Here is an 18,237-nt window from a genome sequence, read left to right on the forward strand (position 1 = left end):
ACCCCTCCGGTCCCCACATTTAAAGCCTGTCCTCCGGTGTGATGCTGGCTCATCAAATCCCTGACCAGGAGAGCTCAGCTCTGAAAAGCACCTTGGTATGTCAGACCTAACGTAATCCTGCCTGTGTTATACATGATTGTCACCCTCGGCGTGAATGGACGACACTGGCCTCCAACCGGCTGGGTCTTTTCCTTCCCTGGGGCGCCCACCTCCTCCTTCCGCCCCCACGGAGTGCACTGTCATCCTCCAGTCCACAGAATGCCCAAGCGAGGGATGCTCCCAGCCCACTGGGGACAGAGCCTGGTCCGTGGGTGGCTTCCCCAGCAGCCAACTGCCTATCTGTGGGCTGGTCGGAGGAAAGAAGCCAATCTCACAATTTGCCTGAAAAACATCCATATATCATCCTGTTCTTCAGCCCTCATTTTATTTTTCCCAAATCAATTTCTGAAAGTCAAAATGACTGATAGCTTCATACCCTGGACCATCATTCTCCTTATTAAATAACCCGGCATCAACAACAAAAACCTCTCAGGGTGGTGATGGTTACGTGAATCTATACATGTGATAAAACTTCATGGAACTACATAAACACACACACACACACATGCACGCACATATACACACACGCGCGCGCACACGCACACACAGTGGTGCGTGTAAAACTCCATGAAAATCCAATAAGGTCCAGAGCCTCGTGGCCAATGTCACTTTGCTGGCATTGCTAACACACTCTGGTTGTGTAAGATTTGTGACTGGGGCTGCTGGGTGACAAGAACACAAGAACTCCCTGTGGCGTCTGCGACAGCTTATAAGTCAAAACCTATTTCAAAATTGAAAGTTTTTTAAAATGCAAAGGCGATTTAAAGAACGAAATGAAAATCAGCTTTAAAAAAAAAAAAATCTCCCAGCAGGTAAGACCACCAACCTGCCCCTTACCTGAGAACTGGGGACCAGTGCCTTCCACCAGTGCCCGCCTTTCACCAGGTCAACCTCACACAGGGGCACGGACACCTTCCCAATGACACAGTGGCGGGAGAACTTATCAAAATCCACCACGGTCAGCAGTAGGGTCCTCCTCTGCGCCTCTAGGAAGGGGATCTCGAAGGTGTAACGCTCCTCAAACACGGGTTTCTGGGTCTTGCGTTTGACCCCCGTCTGCTTCGAGTTCTTCTGGTCCGGCAGAAGACAGATCTTGACGTAGGGGTTTGAGTGCGCCATGTCCTGGCGCGAGCCGTCGTGGGAGATGGGAGGCGGCAGGTCCCTGGCCTCAATCACCCTCACCGTCAGGTGGTTGTGCAGCAGGTCATACTGGGTGCTGAAATGCAACATGCCCAGCTGGTACTTGGACAAGATCTCCTCATCGGTCAGGAAGTCCACGTCGTCGCTATTAGAGTCAAGGGAGTACAGCTGAGGCTCGAACTTTCTGAAATAGTCGTCCGGGGTATAGGTCCGTCTGAGCACCGAGGGCTGGATGGGCTCCTTTTTGGCGCTGAGCACGCCAAACTCGATAGGTTTAATATCAATGAGCGGGGAGCTGGGCCGTCTGGATTCAAGACCTAAACAGCCACCAGAAAGAACAATTAACACCGCCACATGTGGGACCGAACCCGGGCGGCTTCATGAGACTGGCAACACTTCCTAGACTCTCACGCCGTTCACCCTGTTTCCTAAGGCTCTTCGCCATCTGCCCGCCATACCTTGAGATCCTCTTACTGATTCTGAGACGCAACATAGAGGCATGACCATCCCCATCACAACCAGCCACTGTTCTCAACGCACTGATATATCAAGCCACCGATCTCCACGAGGTAGAGATCCCTATCTCTAGGAGCAACGATCCCTTCTTGACAGATGAGGAAACAGAAACTCAAAGTAACTCTCCGGAAGTGACGTAGGTAGTAAAGAGGCAGAACCAGGAGTCGAGCCCAGCTTGTCTGGCCCCAGAGTCTTGAGGCTAACCGTGACCCTATACTGCCTCCAATTCCAGAGAGTGGACTCTGGAGCCAGACTTCCTGGGACTCGGGTTTCCCAACTGTAAAATGGACTCAGTCATAGCGCCTGCTTCAGAGGATGGTGATTCATGGAGCCAACGCATTGAAAGGGCTTGGCACAGAACGTGCCCATGGTAAGAGTTTACTAAACGACAAGTTTCTGTACTTCTTCAAGGATCACATTTGGACTTTCCCATTTGTGAGGCACCTCTCCCCTTCCTCTCAACCAGCAGACTTCATGGCTCCCAAGTCCATCATTTGAATCTTTGCTCACCCCTCAATTCTAGCAATGAGCTCATAGAATTTAAAAAAAAGAAAGAAAGAAAACAATTATTTAACTGAGGGACAACTAACACACAAAAATGCAGTGCATATGAGCTCGGGGGGAAGTACACACCCGAGAAGCCATCGCCAAACCCATGCTACAGACATACCCATCACCCCCCAAAGTGTTCTCCTGCCTTCTTTATGGAATTTTTCTGGGGATAAGGACCTTTAACATAAGATCAAGTCTCTTAGTAAAATGTTAGGTATATAACACTGTTAACTGTAGGCACCATGCTGTCCAATAGAATTCTAGAACTTATTTATCTTGTGTAATGGAAACCAACACCGCCCCAGACCCCAGTCCCTGCAGAACCTGGTAACTATACTTTCCTCTCTGCCCCACGAGCCTGACCGCTAGATTGTGCACATAAAGCAGGGTCACATAGCATTCGTTCTTTCATGACATTTTATTAAGTGCCCCAACACCTGTCCGGTCCGCTAACATTATGAGACTTTGGTCTGATGCATACCAGCTGGTATGCTGGTAACTCTGTGCTAAATGGAAATCGTCTGTGTACAGAGCTGGGCGGGAGACCTAGGAATCATCTAGACAGGTTCTATTCAAGACATATATAATGGGGTTCAGAAAGACAAATGACATAGGTAACATAAAACCATCTCATTTGTAAGAGGGCAAAGAAACTGGTGAAATGAATGTTAATATGCTCAACATCTCATCAAAATGAATACATTTTAATGAGACAGTTTAAATTCTCTCGTGTTTCCTGGCTTCAGAATCGTGGGTATTTAACACATACAGCGTGTCTCCACGGGGCTTAGCCCCATTTAAATGCTCACCAGTGACATGTGGCTGGAGGTCGCTGGACTGGACGGCACAGGTCGAGAACAGGCCTCTTGTTTTACAGATGGAAAGACTGAGGCCAGAGAAGCCTCACGTCCCCTCTGTTTCACTCTTTCAAGCCCTTGAACTTTTCCTACTTCCTCCCCACCATTTGCCCCCAGGAAAGATGAGACACGAATATTTCCTGAGAGGATTTACTTCATGAATTGTAAGCTTTTCCCGCCTCTGTTGAGTGAACTGCAGACAGCTGACCGAGAGAGGAGAAATACTTTGGGGGAGTGAAAGGAGGCTGGGAGTCTCTGGGCTTCATCCTCTTCCTTCTTCCTCACCCAAACCATCCCATCTTGTCAAACACGGATGCTGTACATCCGAGTGGACTAATTTGTGGGGGGCGTCTGTGGACCCTATCCAATCCTGAGATACATCCTGTCTGGGTTTAAAGCTGAAGAAGTTTCATATAAAAAACCAGATTGCGGGCGCCTGGGTGGCTCAGCGGGTTAAGCCTCTGCCTTTGGCTCAGGTCATGATCTCAGGGTCCTAAGATCGAGTTCTGCATCGGGCTCTCTGCTTGGTAGGGAGCCTGCTTCCTCCTCTCTCTCTCTGCCTGTCTCTCTGCCTACTTGTGATCTGTCTGTCCAATAAATAAACAAAATCTTAAAAAACAACAACAACAACACCCAGATTGCCAGTTTCTCCTCAGAAAGGGCAGGCATTACGGAGCCCACGGCCTCGTTCCCACAGCAAGAATGAGTCGCAGCTGTCCCTTTCAGTCGGGCGGTAGCTTCCCAAAAGGGCCACAGTCCCCACCCTGCCCTGGCAACTGAGGCCAAGTCAGCTGCCACTTGTCACTGCATTAGAACAATCCTCATCTCTGCTCAACCCTTTGCAAGTCACTCACTGACATGACCCGCCTGGCCCTGAAAGTTACTCGAATTTGTGCCTTTTGGGGTCTGAAATGATACACGTGGACCACATCAATCAACTGAGCCAACTCGGTGAAACTTGTGATCAGTAAAAAGAAAAATCGATCAAAGTAAGTGCTTCTGGGGCACCTGGGTGGCTCAGTGGGTTAGGCCGCTGCCTTCAGCTCAGGTCATGATCTCAGGGTCCTGGGATCAAGCCCCCCATTGGGCTCCCTGCTCAGCGCGAAGCCTGCTTCCCCCCTCTTCCTGCCTGCCTCTCTACCTACTTGTGATCTCTCTGTCAAATAAATAAATAAAATCTTTAAAAAAAAAAAAGTGCTTCTGACTGAACTCAGAAGAAATCAGGTGCAATGCACTCTTGTCACATCGCCATTCTTTCTCTATCCTCTTGTCTCCTGGCTGCCATTCCACTGTGCCCCCTCCCCAGAGACAACCCCTTCCCTCATGTCTTTCCTGGGGATGCCACCAAGTGTCTGGGAAAGCCAGCTCTCTCCTTTGTTACTGAAGACCTGGCTAATGGGATTTTTAACCTGCGGACCCCGTATGAGGGGGAACAGCACAGGACCACGTGAGCCACGACCCCTAGGCAGTCACAGCAAAGACACTTACTTGAAATCCTCCGGGTCAGGCTGTACGTAGACTTAGATGTGTCTGAGGACGAGCATCTTCGATCTGGGGAATTGGTCCGTGGGGTCAGAGGGACTTCACTGCCTGTGTGGACAGAGTCCCCGTCCTTGTCACTGCTCCGGCTGGCCATCCTATAGGAATGAAAGAGGTCTCAATGGTTGTTAAAAATCTCCAGGGACTGGCATCTCTGTCCCTGGGAGGACAGCCCCGCGATCAAACATCTCTCAGATCCAGTGTATACAACTTGCAGTAACACAAACTTGAATCAACGTGGCAGCCCTAAACTCTCAGTAATGTCTTACTTTTTGCATAAAATGTGAAATGATATGAATAAATACTTTCCGTTTTAGAACAATCTGTCAAGAATGTGCATAATTTCCAGAGAGGATGGTGGGGATACGTACTTATTCAGGCTATTGCCACATGGGGGCGCCACGTTGGCTAAGTCAAGCCAAGACCTCTTGATGCTCAGTCTGGAAAGAACCATGGGGTTGGCGTATTCTCGTCTGAACTTCTGCAAGTGGCTTTTGGTGGAAATGGCCTGCTATTTCAATCCTGGGTCTATACTTTATATCTTTTAAAAGTAACCTATAGGGATGCCTGGGTGGCTTAGTCACTAACTGTCTGCCTTTGGCTGAGGTCATGATCCCAGGGTCCCGGGATCAAGCCTTGCATGGGCTCCCTGTAGGAAGGAAGCCTGCTTCTCCCTCTCCCTCTCCCACTCCCCCTCCTTGTGTTCCCCCTCTAGCTGTCTGTCATATAAATAAATAAAATCTAAAAATAAATAAATAAATAAATAAAAGTATCCTATAACAGTGTCAACTCAAGAGTTCTCTGAGTTGAGGTTAAAGCTACAAAATGGCCCTGAGAATCAATGACTTAAGAGCAACAGTTTGGGGCGCCTGGGTGGCTCAGTGGGTTAAGCCGCTGCCTTCGGCTCAGGTCATGATCTCAGGGTCCTGGGATCGAGGCCCACATCGGGCTCTCTGCTCAGCGGGGAGCCTGCTTCCCTTTCTCTCTCTCTCTCTCTCTCTGCCTGCCTCTCTGTCTACTTGTGATCTCTGTCAAATAAATAAAATAAATAAAATCTTTAAAAAAAAAAAAAAAAAAAAAAAAAAAAGAGCAACAGTTTGATGGGAAGAAATAGTTAAAAATGAGCAGAAGCCGTGATCCAATGCGCTCCCAAGGAGGATGAAAAATACTACAAGAAAAAGCACCGGGTCGGGGATGGGGAGATACAGAGTAGTAATTAAGAGCACAACCTCTTGGTCTGAACCCTGGCTGGGTGACCTTAGGCAAGGCCCTTCCTCTCTCCGTGCCTCCATCTACCCATCTGTCAAATGGGAATAATAACAGTACCTACCTTAGATGGTTGCTCTCAACACTGAATGAGTTAGCACATATAAAATGCTTAGAATAGTCCTAAGTAGTAGATACATTTTGGCTGGTATTATTACAATCTTTAAGAGCCCCCAGTCCCCGAAAAGCTAGGTGAGGATGCCATGGGGAGGGGAAGGGAGAGGAGGGTTAAAAAGGTGGCGGAGTGGCTGAGAGACTGATGCTGCTATTGACGCGCCCCTAAGCTACCCTGGCTGTGGATGGATACCTTCTGAGACTGCACCCCCCCACTCCCCCCCCCAGCATGACATTTAAGCCTGTGCAGAAGCTAGTCTTGAAAAATGCAAGTTTCCAATTCTAGGAGGTCTTCAGATACATCCTGTGCATGAAATGAGATGGATCTGATGTTCTCCCAAAGCAATATAAGGGTCACAGCCAGGACAAGACCGGGCATAGGAGGGGTGGAGGGGGGCTGCAGAGGAATGCCCAGTCCTTGCTTGTCTCCCACTCCCGGTCTGTAAGAGGTGCACATAGCAGATGGAATGGCCGGGGCGGGGGGGGGGGGCGGGCAGGGGAAGGCACAGAAATGCAGCCATACTGTATGCTTGATTCTTCCCCCAGCTGCGAGCCTGTTTCCTGGAGGGCCGCTGCCATAGGTCAGTGCAGCGGCCACCTCCACCTGTGAAGTCCCACCCAGTTTTCAAGACTCAGCTGAAGGGCTGTGGCCCCTGAAGCCTCAGATGAGTCCTCTCAGACAACAACTGAGCCACCCCTGCTCCTCTGCACTCCCTGGGCTTCCCAGCCATTCCCCCAGCACACTGAGCTGAGCCACGCTCTTCCCTCTGCCCAGAACACTCTTCCTGTCTCCATCTCCTGTCCGGATCCTTCTCATCCTGAGTCAGGTCTCAGCTTCAACAGCATCTCCTCTGAGAGGCCCCACCCTGTCCCTACCTATTGCCTCCTCCCACCCCATCAGCCCTTTTCTCCCTCTTCAACGATGCTTATCTTTTGCGTCTGACACTAAATTCTGACTCAGTGTCGCCCGTTCACCACGGCCGACCTTGCCCCAGTACGGCGTCTGGCACGTGTGGGGTCTTCCACATTTATTTCTCAGTAAATGAAGGAATGAATTCACCCTTCTTAGGATTCTTTTCTGGTGTATCTTGTCTTAAAATGATCTGAGTGCATATCTTGCCCCTCCCCCCCACCGCACAGCAGGGTACACTCCTTAATGGGGCATCTGTACTTCTCTTGATTAAAGGTACCAGGTGCTAGGCACCCAGTATGTGTCAGGCACTGTGCTAAATGCTCTGTCTGAACCATCTCATTAATCCTTAAAACAATCCAGAGTTTACTTGTTATTAACAAGGTTCACCCCATTTACAGATTGGCGGGGGGGGGGGGGCACGAGGGACACCTGTTACACTCCCAATGGCCAGCAATACCAGCAGGCCCCCAACTACTGAGCTGGGTATCCCTTGTGAGACCTGTCAGAGCTACGGACATGGTAGGTCCTCGATACACGCTTGATGGACAAAGAAATGACCTGATGTTAGTTCACTCTTCAATGAGGGTCTTTCTGGCTTCACTCCAAAAGCAGCCAGTCGGACTGTATACGGTTTTCGCGACCTTCACCAGCCTGGCCCAGCCAAGGAAAGCTGGGGGACCCAAATGACAGGAGCATGTGTGACAATTAATGGTGTGGTGTGTTCCCCAAAATCCCACACACAAAGGACTAGCTCATCTGCCACAGGCCGTCCCACGGAAAGGTATGTCCTGTGGTTCTTAGCTCAAATGTCACAGTAGGAACAGCACTGCAAAGCCTGTACACTTGACATTTCTACTCTCTGCCTGTTTGATAACATGCAACTGCCCACTTGGTAAATAAATCTGGGGAAAGCACAAGCTGCAAATTCACTTTTTGAATGATTTAACCCGCCTCCCCTTTACAGATTTCTCTTAACATTTTGCATTATGTTGAGTGCCAAAAATGTATACTAAGGTGCTACCCAGGATTCAAGATATTCATCCTGAGAAGCACGGAAAGTCATGTACCGTTGTTCAGGCTCTAGACTGCAAAGTTCTAGGTGGTATTCATAACGACCACCAGGTGAATGGGGCCTTCCAGAGTTGTGCAGTGTGTCGGCCCTGCTGGAAAGGTTCCAGCCCTCTTCTCAGCCTGTGGCAAAACCAAAGCGTCTTCCCAGAGGGTCTCCACCCCTTGCCCCCAGAAGGAGTCCCCCACTTGCACAACGGGTCAGCAGCCAGGGGAAAGTGCAACTGTCCTCCAGCTCAGTGCTAGAACCTAGGCCATGCATCCATAACACTCAACATCTGGGCATCTGCGGTAAACAGGTAGCTGACTGTGATTTTCAGGGTCTATCAGGATTCTGCACTGGCTCAAAGGCCAATTCAAATTCCTTGATCTGGCATTCAAGACCCTACAAGACCTGAGCTTACAGGCTCATTTTCCATGATTTCCCCAACTCTTCCTGGGTGCTGTGGAGTCTGCCCACCCTGGGCCTATCCCCTCTGTAACTGCTCTGGTTACAGCACCCAAACTGTCTATTACAAAAATCGGCAAACTCTGGGGCCCAATCTGCTACCTGACTTTGAAGTAAGACAGGAACACAGCCATGCCCGTTCAGTAACGCACGGTCTATTGCTGCTCCCACACTATGTCTAGGAGCGGTTGGGACAGACTAAGTCCTTTCTAGGAAAAGTGTGCCCAGCCCTGGTCTACAGGCTTGGTTCACATGTGTCAGGTGGGATGGCCCTTTCCCTGGTTCCAGGGTGGTCAGACAATCCAGGCATGATCCTAGCACCACTTCCTCCAAGCAAAAGTGACTGGCTCAACTCATTGGCCCATGACCCAAATCAGACAAATGAGAGCCCTTCCTGGTTTGTTTGCTGCTGTTGAGAATGAAGCAAAGAAGCAAGCTTAAGAATGAAGCAAATATGGGGTGCCTGGGTGGCTGAGTTGGTGAAGCGTCTGACTCTTGATTTGGGCTCGGGTCATAATCTCAGGGTTGTGAGACTGAGCCTTGCATTGGGCTCTAAGCTAGGCATGGAGCCTACTTAAGATTCTCTCTCCCTCTCCCTCTTCCCCTCCCCACTCCTCAAAAAAGAATGAGGCCAGTATAGAAGAAATGGGGGGGGGGGGAGAAGGCACAAATGCATGCCCATGACAACATATGACCCCTGGATCCAGCTATGCCTGAAGCCACTGTCCCTGGATTTTTCTCTATAATGATACTATGTAAAACTGTCATAAAGGTGTGCAGGGTGTGAATGCACGACTCTTGGGGATGGCTGGACCTACATACCTGCCTTATCCCCTCTACCACATTTAAAATCTCCTGAGCACAGTAATCAGACTGTATTGAGTCTCTGCATCCCACAGTGCCTCCCCACAAAGCATACCAGAGACATAGTTACCAAAGAAACAGATTAAGTTTTCAACCAGATGACTGGCACTTTCTGCCTGTAGGCTCAATTTCTGACTACAGGTTCATCAGCGGGTCAATAACCATTTTTTGGAGTGAACAACACAGATAAAAACCATGCCCTCACTAAGCTGGCATCCTTCTGAGCATGGCTTTCAAGATACCAGATGCGCTGAGCCAACCTCAGTGACACAAGGCACTAGACAGTGGGAACGATCTCTCGATCATTCCCCAAACATCTCAACTCCGTGTGTACCTGCAGGATTCAGGCTACATATACCCCGTGACTAATGAAAGCATTGCTGAACACTGTCTTTACACCAGTTTAAAGAATCTCCATCCATACCTACAAATTCAGAAACGAACACTTACTACTCTGTGAAGCACGTTATGTGCACACCTCATTACTCTGAATCACAACCCTATAAAACAAGTTCTATTACTATTCTCACTTTACAGACGCAGAACCCAAGACCAAACAGGGTTAAGACGAACCACTTACATTAATGCTTGCCAAGCAAGTGTCAAGCATTTGTAAATGCTTTTCTGTGTACGATGTCAGGCAGTCACCACAACCACCATATGACATAAACCCTATTATTTTTATCATCCCCATTTCACAGATGGGAAATCAAGGCACAGAGACCTAACAACTTGCCCCAGGTCACAGAACTGGGAAAAAGTAGGAGACACAGGATTTGAAGGCGCAGAGCCTGACACAGAGCCATGTTGCTATGGCAATATTTGATGCTTCTAAGAAGAGCAAGTGAGAGGACGGAGACGTGACCCCCCCAGCTTGGAGGGAAAGAGGGTATGTCGTGGACTTCCAGAACCTGGAACAGCTCAAAGACTGAGCTGGAACAGCACCGGGTTCCCACTGTGGCTCCGGCTGTGGGCCCTCGCATTGTCTCCTGCCCTCTCGGAGCTCCCAGCTCTCACACAGGAGGAGGTGGACTCAATGACGGCCAGGCCCTTCTCAGTGCTGGCCTTCCAGACTCAACCCAGGCTCTCTGGCCGAGTCCTTCCCTTAGCCACCGAGAGGTGGACCAGACACATGGCTGAGAAGCTTCAAAACTATGTTCCCAAAATATCTGAGCGACTGGCAGATGGAGACGTTGTGTGCAGGCGCGGGAGGAGCACGAATTGGAAATAAAATGAAAGATGCCAGAGAGAACATAAACAGCGTTGGAGGACAGGATGGAGCCTGGCGGTGCTTTTCTGCTTGCCTGTGCCTGAAGTTCGCCTTCAGACCAGCAAAAAGGCACCTGTTTGTCCACTCGGTCTACCAACCAGGAGCAGCTGGTACTGAGCATCAACTCTGTGCCAGGCACTGGGTCAGCGGGGGCTAGGACCATGGGTCGTTCTGACGTGGACAGCCGTCCTTAGAATCTGGACGTCCCTTGAGGAATGCAGGTGCTCCCAGATCTCTCCTTCCACATGGAATGACACTCAATGTTGATTAAAAGCACGGACAGGCTTAGCACTGAGAGGTTGGCATCTCAGAGGAACCGAGGGAAACGGAGGGGAAGCTAGAGGCCGGCCACCAGCTTGCCGGACAGAATGAGAGGCGCGCAGCAGGTCCCTGTGTGCAGTACAGAGGTCCAAGGATGCCAGGCGTTTCCCTTCTTTCACGCCCCCGAGCCCTCCTACCCGCACCCCCCACACACCAACAGAGCAAAGCAAACATCTCAAGATCGAGATCACTTCCAAGGAAGTTGAGAGCAGTTTTTACTTACAGCCAGGGAGGGGTCTGGGCAGGGAAAGGTCCCAGAATTTCAACTTCATCCTCACTCGACTGGCAACAGCTGGATTCATAGCACCTCTGACAGCAGTGCCTGCAAGTCCATCTGCACAGTAGCAGATCGGAGATTCTAGAAAGAAAACCCTGAGGCCATCGGGGGAGGTGGGCAGTGGAGAGGGGGTGTGGGGGGGAGGAGGGAGGAAGGGAGAGGAGGAAAAGGAAAAACACCTGAAAATTACAAGCGGCTGATCCCCGCTGGGAAATAAGGACATTCAGGAGGTCTCTGCAGCTGAACACTTAGAACAAAATGTTTTCTGTTTCTATTTACCAACTGCAGACACCAAGATGGCAAACACCAACTCGCTGAGCCGTTAATAGCGAGCAAAACATTTGCAGGTATTTTCCCGGGTAGTTTACGTGAATGTCTTTCTTGACAGGTGGGTGGTTTATACAACATCGTGAGGGCTTATACAATATGTTCTCGAGACACAATGAATATTACTCTGCCTTCTTGAAAGCAAAGCAAAAGAGGTTTTTTAAAAAAAATAATCTCAGGGGGCGCCTGGGTGGCTCAGTGGTTTAAGCCTCTGCCTTCAGCTCAGGTCATGATCTCAGAGTCCTGGGATTGAGCCCCACAGCGGGCTCTCTGCTCAGCGGGGAGCCTGCTTCTCACTCTCTCTCTGCCTGCCTCTCTGCCTACTTGTGATCTGTCTCTCTCTGTGTCAAAGAAATAAATAAAATCTTTTAAAAAAAAAATCATCTCAGTGACATGAAAGTAAATAGAGGTAACTGAACGGAGTGAGGAAGGGGTAGGTGGGGAGCAATCCAGCCTGTCTACAGGAGTGTCTCCTCTTCCTCGGGATCTCCCTCCCTTCCGCAGAAAGGCAGCAAAACCACTGTCACTCTAAGCATCTAGTCGTTCTTTAATACTGAACAGCCCCGCAGCCCCACATAAGACTCCAAAGCAAAAGGCAAGCACCTCTTGATCAGAAACCAGACCGAAGGAATCATCGAATGAACCCACCTCGTTCAAAGGTTCCAACTGCCCTTTTAGAGATCCACGGAGAAGCCAAGGGCGTCGGGGGCGAGAGGATTACAAAAAGAGAGACAAGACCAGTTTAGCAATATTCCAGCAACTCAGAAAAGAAAAAAAGAAAGAAAGAAATTTTTAAAAAGGCCTCCATCTTTCCATCTTTCCACTTACCATCCTGGGAAGGGAGCTGACTCCCTAACAAGCTGCTGCTGTCTACGGGGCTGCCGGTAGCCTCCTGGCTAACCAGCACCGAATAAATGGGAAACTTTAGCATTTCGATTTGATTTGCACCGTATGCTGTTATGAATCAGAGCGGGTGGATAGATAGTCATGCTATCCAACGCAGCCACACTTCAGAAGAGCAAACCTTCCCATACTGAAATAGCCATGAAGCCAACCCAGAAGGACATGATTAGCTAAGAGGCAGGCAGACTCAATGTGTGACTTGGGATGTGACTTGGCTTCTCCCACCCTCCCAGGGGCCCTACCTTAAAATCCTGCTCCAATGGTGATGGTGGGGAGTTCCATATGACCACCCACAAACACAGGGAGCAGAAAAGGAAGCCATAATCTGGTCCTGGGAGGGGACGGGGGTGGGGCTACCTCCCTTTTCAGCCCCACCTCCCACCAGGACTTCTTCTCACAGGTTCCCGAGGCATAGACTCCCTCCCCCCACCCCCCCACCGCCAGGGAAGAGTGGCAGTGGCTTAGGAACCAAGGGGCCAAGTAAACCAGATAGATTAGGAAGAGTTCCGCGTCCCAGCCTGGGATAAATCCCGGAGATGAACTCAAACTCGGAACGTCGAATCCAGACAAAGTTACCCCCTTTTTCAGTTCTCTCGCAAGGAGGTGGAGGTCTCAGTTTGGTACCACTGCATGTTAACATGTTTCTAACCCTTGTACATCTACCCCCCCCCACCCCCTGCCCCTCTTCCTTTCTAAACAGAGAGCAGACCTCAGCTCGGAGTCTTGGACATAGCAAATATGTGGCATTATTATCCTTGTGTTTATTTTTCCAGCTGCCTTCTCTTTATATCAAGTGGTCCTGGTTTTCTATTATGGTAGTGACATCAAGTTTCTTTTTCATATGATTTTAAGTTAAAAAAAAAGTGAGTCCCTTTATAGGAAAAAGTATTAAGTAAATATAGTACAAGTGGTACACAGCTCATGAAAAATTAAAAATCCTTGAAGTGATAAGGGAATGGCTGCAGCTTGGGAAAGAAAGTCTCAGGAACCAATCAAAAACTCTTCCAAAAGCAAAAGTTGAACCACACACAGAACAAGACCTGAAGATGCCTGGGGGCCACACAGAGCTGAGAGGATAAGTGTTAGAGCCGGCTTCACCACCAGCCAATCGTGTGACTTGGGTAAATCAGGGGGCCACTCTGAACCTCAGTTACCTCTTTTCTTCAATGAAGGGCTAAGCTAGGACTCTGAAAATGCCTGCGTGTGCTGACCAGCTACAAAGTATCTGCACTCTTTCCCTAGCTTTATGAGAATAAGGTGGTTTTGTCAAGACCAGCTGGAACCTATTAGGCATCAGAGGCTGTCCTGAAAGTGAAAAAGTAGCAAAAAGCTACGCCCTCGTGCACTGACATGAGAAAGTGCTTGAAGATGCTTACAATAAAGTGCAAAGATAAAGGGCTGCTTTTTCCTTGGACAACAGTCCATGCCCATTCTTTTCTAAGAGGAAAGCATTTCTTGGGTGTGTGGTGATCAAAAGACACCGTTTATAAAAGCACGTGTGTAGAGACAAGGCCATCACAGGGCCCAATCATCCAGCTTTCTCAAACCCCAGGTACAGGAGGAAGGTCCAAGGAGCAAAGAGAAACTAAGGAAGAAGAGGGGAGGTAACATGTTTTTACGTTCCCAGCATGCTAAGTCTTTCTTTACATTGGGTCCTCGGCGTTCATGTATTTGACTGGATGGAGGATCATTGATTCAAGCCAGAAAGAAAGAGGAAGAAGGAGAATCCAGATATTCTAGAACAGGGGTTGGCAAGCTATGACTTGAAAGGCTACATCTAGCCCACAACCTCCTTTTGTACGGTCCTCCAGTTAAGGATAATTTTTGTACACTTTAGAATGGTTGGGAAAAAAAAATCAAAAGAAAATGAGTACTTCTTGACTTAGCACACAGTATAAGAAATTCAAATTTCAGCGGCCACAGGAGTTTTATTGGAACACAGCCACGCCCATGCATTTACTATTGTCTATGGCTGTTTGAAGCCATACTCAGACTTGAGTATCTGTGACACAGACCATGTAGTGCTCCAAGAAAAATATTTACTATCTGGACCTTTATAGAAAAAGTTTCATACCTTGTTGCAGAAGGAAAGTCAGTTTCACCAAGCCAGACTCATTTTAGCTGCTTAACAAATCCCACTGTCCCCCACCATTTCCCCATGACCCCTAAGCAGCTGTGTGACCTTGGGCAAGTCACTGATCTCTGTCCTGAAGGTGGTTATTAAAAGCCACAGAAGCCTGTTCTAATAATGTGTATTTCGCACTGGACTATGCATTCTGAGGGGCAGGCTGTGCTGCTTTCACAACTGTACCCGCAGCGCTCACGTATTTGTTGAGTGACTACTGAATAGCCCCCCAACATTCAGCATGCAGTAAATGTACAATAAATATGACCTTCACTGAACTTGAAAAGAGGACCTAAAGATTCCACAGAAGCCAAAGGAGCAAATCTAAGCCAACCAGAGGGATGCAAAGACCAAGACGGGTGACAGAGCACAGAGTTCCTGCCAGGTTGTAAAGTCTGAAGACAAGATGTGAGCCAGTGGGGAACTAGGAAATCAGCAGCCCTCCCAGCTGTATCCGAGGAGAAGAGAAGTGAGCCCAGATGCACCCTCAGTGTGGGAACCTGTAGGCTTCTCCGCTGGGCAGCGAGGAGCCAACCCCAGAAAGCAAGCAGCTCAACGGGTCTGACTGCAGGTCTGACTGCATGACCTTGGCGCTGACCTGTCGCCACTTCCCCGCCTTGTATTGAAGGGAAAGGTCTCTTGTCAAGCAGCCTCCCCCCAAAAAAGGATGCCTGGAAATTTTTTCGGTCCAAGAATTCTTGAGTTTCCTCAAGGTGATGGGGGTCCACAACTGCCAGACCCCAATGCAATGGCCGAAAACGACCGGTTGCTCCCGCCCCCACCAACAGCGCGCCTATAGTATATCCCCCACCCCTCAGCACCCAGTGCCCAGGAGAGACGACGTCCTTGTCCCTCCAGGCCGGAACAGCTGCCTCAGGCTCGCTCCGCCGGCCAATTAGCCAGAGCCGTCACCACGGCAACGGCAGCTGGCGGGCCGGGCGGCTGGCGCGTCCCGGGCCGCCCTCCCCGCGGCCCCTCCCATGGGGTGGGGTGCAAGGGGAGGGGATGGGGGCAGAAAAGTGCGCCCCACCCCCACTTCCTCCCCAGGAGGTGAGGGCGCGCGTGCAGAGTCCACAGGGGCCCTTCATCCCGGGGTGTGGGGGTCCCCAGCCCCTTATCCTGGGTCGCACCCCCGCCACTGCACAGGCTGTGTGCCCTCGGGCACCCTTTTTCTCAAGGCAAGTTTGTGGAAGCCCCGCCGCGTGTCCTCCCTTCCGCGCGCTCACGGCCGGAGGGGGCGCGGCACCCCCCACCCGCACCGCGGACCTTGCCCCCCAGCCTCAGCCCTACCTGGATGTACGCCATTTTCGCCCTCGCGCACTCACTCCGGCCCGGGCATGGCGCCGCCACGGCCACTTTGCCCTCGCCAACAGGGGAGGGGGGAGAAAGCAAAGGGAGAAAGGAAGAAAAAGGCAGCCGGGTGGCCCCAGACGTGACTGGCGTGGCTGATGAGCGGCGCCCGCCCCTCTGCCGGCCGCCCCGTCCTTGCCTTTCCCTGCGTTCCGGCTCCCGGAGTCGGGGCCGCCTCCCAGGTTGGGAGAGCTGGGGCGCCCAGAGCCCCCGCCTCGGCCACTCTCGCAGTCCGACGCTCCCCCCGAGGCGCTGCCCTGGCTGGAAAGAGGCCGGGGCGCCTGGGAAAGGAGCCCGGGGCAGCCGCGGGGACTGCAGCGACCCCGGCGCAGGCGGGGCTGGAGACGCGGGGCCGATACGCGCCGGAGGCGGGGGAGGGGATGGGGAAGGGGGTGGGAGGGGGCGGTGCGCGGGTCAGCCCATCCGGTCCGCGCTGGGGCTGGCACCTACCCAGAGCAGAGCCCCCGGGACGGCCTTGAAAGCCGAGGGGTTACAGTCTTGCCCGCTGTGCAGTCTGGAGCGGGGAGGGTCCTCCCCATCCAGCCCTCTCCCAGTCCGGGTTGGGAAAACTTTATTCCCGCCCCACCCGACGCGCCTAGAACTGTTGCGGCGAGGAACGCAGAGGCCAAATGAATGGGAGCCTTAAGTTCAGGTGGGGCCTAGGGTGCCCGGAGGAACGTGCTGTGGCCAGGGCCGCAGGGGCGCGCGGAGACAGCGGAGCGCCCCTTTTACCCTAAACCTGCCCTAGATGCGACCTGGGCTCAACAGGTCTAGAGCGGGGCGGCCCGGCAGCGCCACCCAGCGTCGAGCCCGCGACGTGCGCGCCTCTGCCCGCTCTAAGCTCAGCGAACGTGCGCCCCCGGGCGTGTCCACCCTGTCCCGCCCGCCCGCGCGGCTGGGGCGCCCTGTGTCTGGAGTCCTCCCCCAAACCGGTTCTCCCACCCTCCGCCGCGTCAGAACCGGGGCCCACTCCGCTACTGAGGGATTTGAAGTGGAACATTGCCCTCCGCTGGTTCTCTTTTTAAAATGCCCCGCCGTCTCCCGTTGTCAGTCACCGGTTTATCAACCTTTTAACTCCCCAGCGCCTCCGCCTGTCTTCTTCATCACTAAAAATGGCATAAAATCTCTGTCCTGCCTTTTCCCCAGGGCCGTTTTGTGGGGATAAATAAGGAACGTGGAAGTAACAAAAGGCGTAATGTGCGTCTGTGTATGTATGTTGCATGAAAATCTAACCAGTACACATTTTTTAGTTTGTCCGTTGTATTTCATTAGTAGCACGTGGCCTGCAGCACATGCTGAGCACTTATCATCTGGGAGACACCGTGATCACAAGCACTTCACAAGCATGATTTCATTTAATCGTCCTCTGCCTTGCTCACTATGTGTCTAGCACACCGCCTGATCAGAGTGGGCACTCAATAAATGTTTTTCTTGTTGGCTGTGGACCCCTCCTAACTATTTGAGGGAGGTGCTGCAGTTCTCCCCAGTTCACAGATGAGACTGAGGTACAGTGAGGTAGGACCACCCCCCCTAAGCACCACAGAAGCATGGCGGATACCGCCACTGGCGTTTGAAGCCGCACAGTGTGCCCTCCTAACTGCTTAAATGTGTTTACCCATAGTGTTTCTTCAGCATTGATGGAAAGGGTGCTTGGTGGGGAGAGGGCTTCACAGAGGAGGGGTGATTACTGGGATGGGAGCTTTTGGGGAGAATTTGAGAGAAGTGCAAGAGGTTGCCAGATGTTTCCAGGAAGAAGAGCTAACCTTTTTGAGACTGTGGGCCAGGCTCTGCTTTAGGCCTTTTACACAAATTGAATTCTCAATTCCCTGATGACCATGAGGTGGGCACTATTATATCCCAGTCTCTAGATGAGAAAAGAGGAGGCATAAAGCTGTTAAGTAACTTGCCCAGGGGGTAAATGTCATTGAGGGGCTGGGATTCAAACTAGACAGCCTACACCCAATCTGTCCCCTAGCCACCGCACCACACACTGCCTCACAGTACTGGGTACTGGGGAAAGGGAAGGAAATCCTTAGGATTAATTTGATACCTTAATCCCTAAAGACTTAAAACTGTCAGAAAACCAAGTACCCCTCCTCCCATGAAGGTTATTTTAAATGGGCATAACGGAAACTACTTCTGGAGTAATCAACTACTTCTCCATATGTAAAGCACCTGGCACACAATAGGTGCTTAATAAATGCTTGTTGAATGCATGAATGGGTGGATGCTGCCAACTCTTGAGTCATTATCATGACTGAGAGCTGAGCACTTCGCATGTGTTCCTT

At 51.0% G+C, this 18,237-nt stretch overlaps 1 protein-coding gene across 2 annotated transcripts in view; it reads right to left on the reverse strand.

Moving 5' to 3' along the window:
- The window catches only part of SYT17 (synaptotagmin 17), an 88,278-nt gene extending 71,817 nt beyond the window's left edge, over window positions 1–16,461 (reverse strand). Inside the window, exons 1-5 of one of the 2 annotated variants that reach the window (XM_047714449.1) lie at window positions 15,890–16,461; window positions 12,220–12,237; window positions 11,191–11,339; window positions 4,653–4,801; window positions 937–1,556 (exon numbers count right to left, since the gene is read on the reverse strand). In XM_047714449.1, coding sequence (XP_047570405.1) covers window positions 937–1,556; window positions 4,653–4,801; window positions 11,191–11,339; window positions 12,220–12,237; window positions 15,890–15,904 — 951 coding nt within the window. In that variant the 5' untranslated portion in view covers window positions 15,905–16,461. Of the gene's footprint in view, window positions 1–936; window positions 1,557–4,652; window positions 4,802–11,190; window positions 11,340–12,219; window positions 12,243–12,399; window positions 12,672–15,889 lie in introns of those variants that run through there. The other variant, XM_047714448.1, reaches the window with a different exon arrangement.
- Between the last annotated feature and the right edge of the window lie 1,776 nt (window positions 16,462–18,237).

The sequence above is a fragment of the Lutra lutra genome, chromosome 18, assembly GCF_902655055.1.
Source record: "Lutra lutra chromosome 18, mLutLut1.2, whole genome shotgun sequence".
Lineage (NCBI taxonomy): Eukaryota > Metazoa > Chordata > Mammalia > Carnivora > Mustelidae > Lutra > Lutra lutra.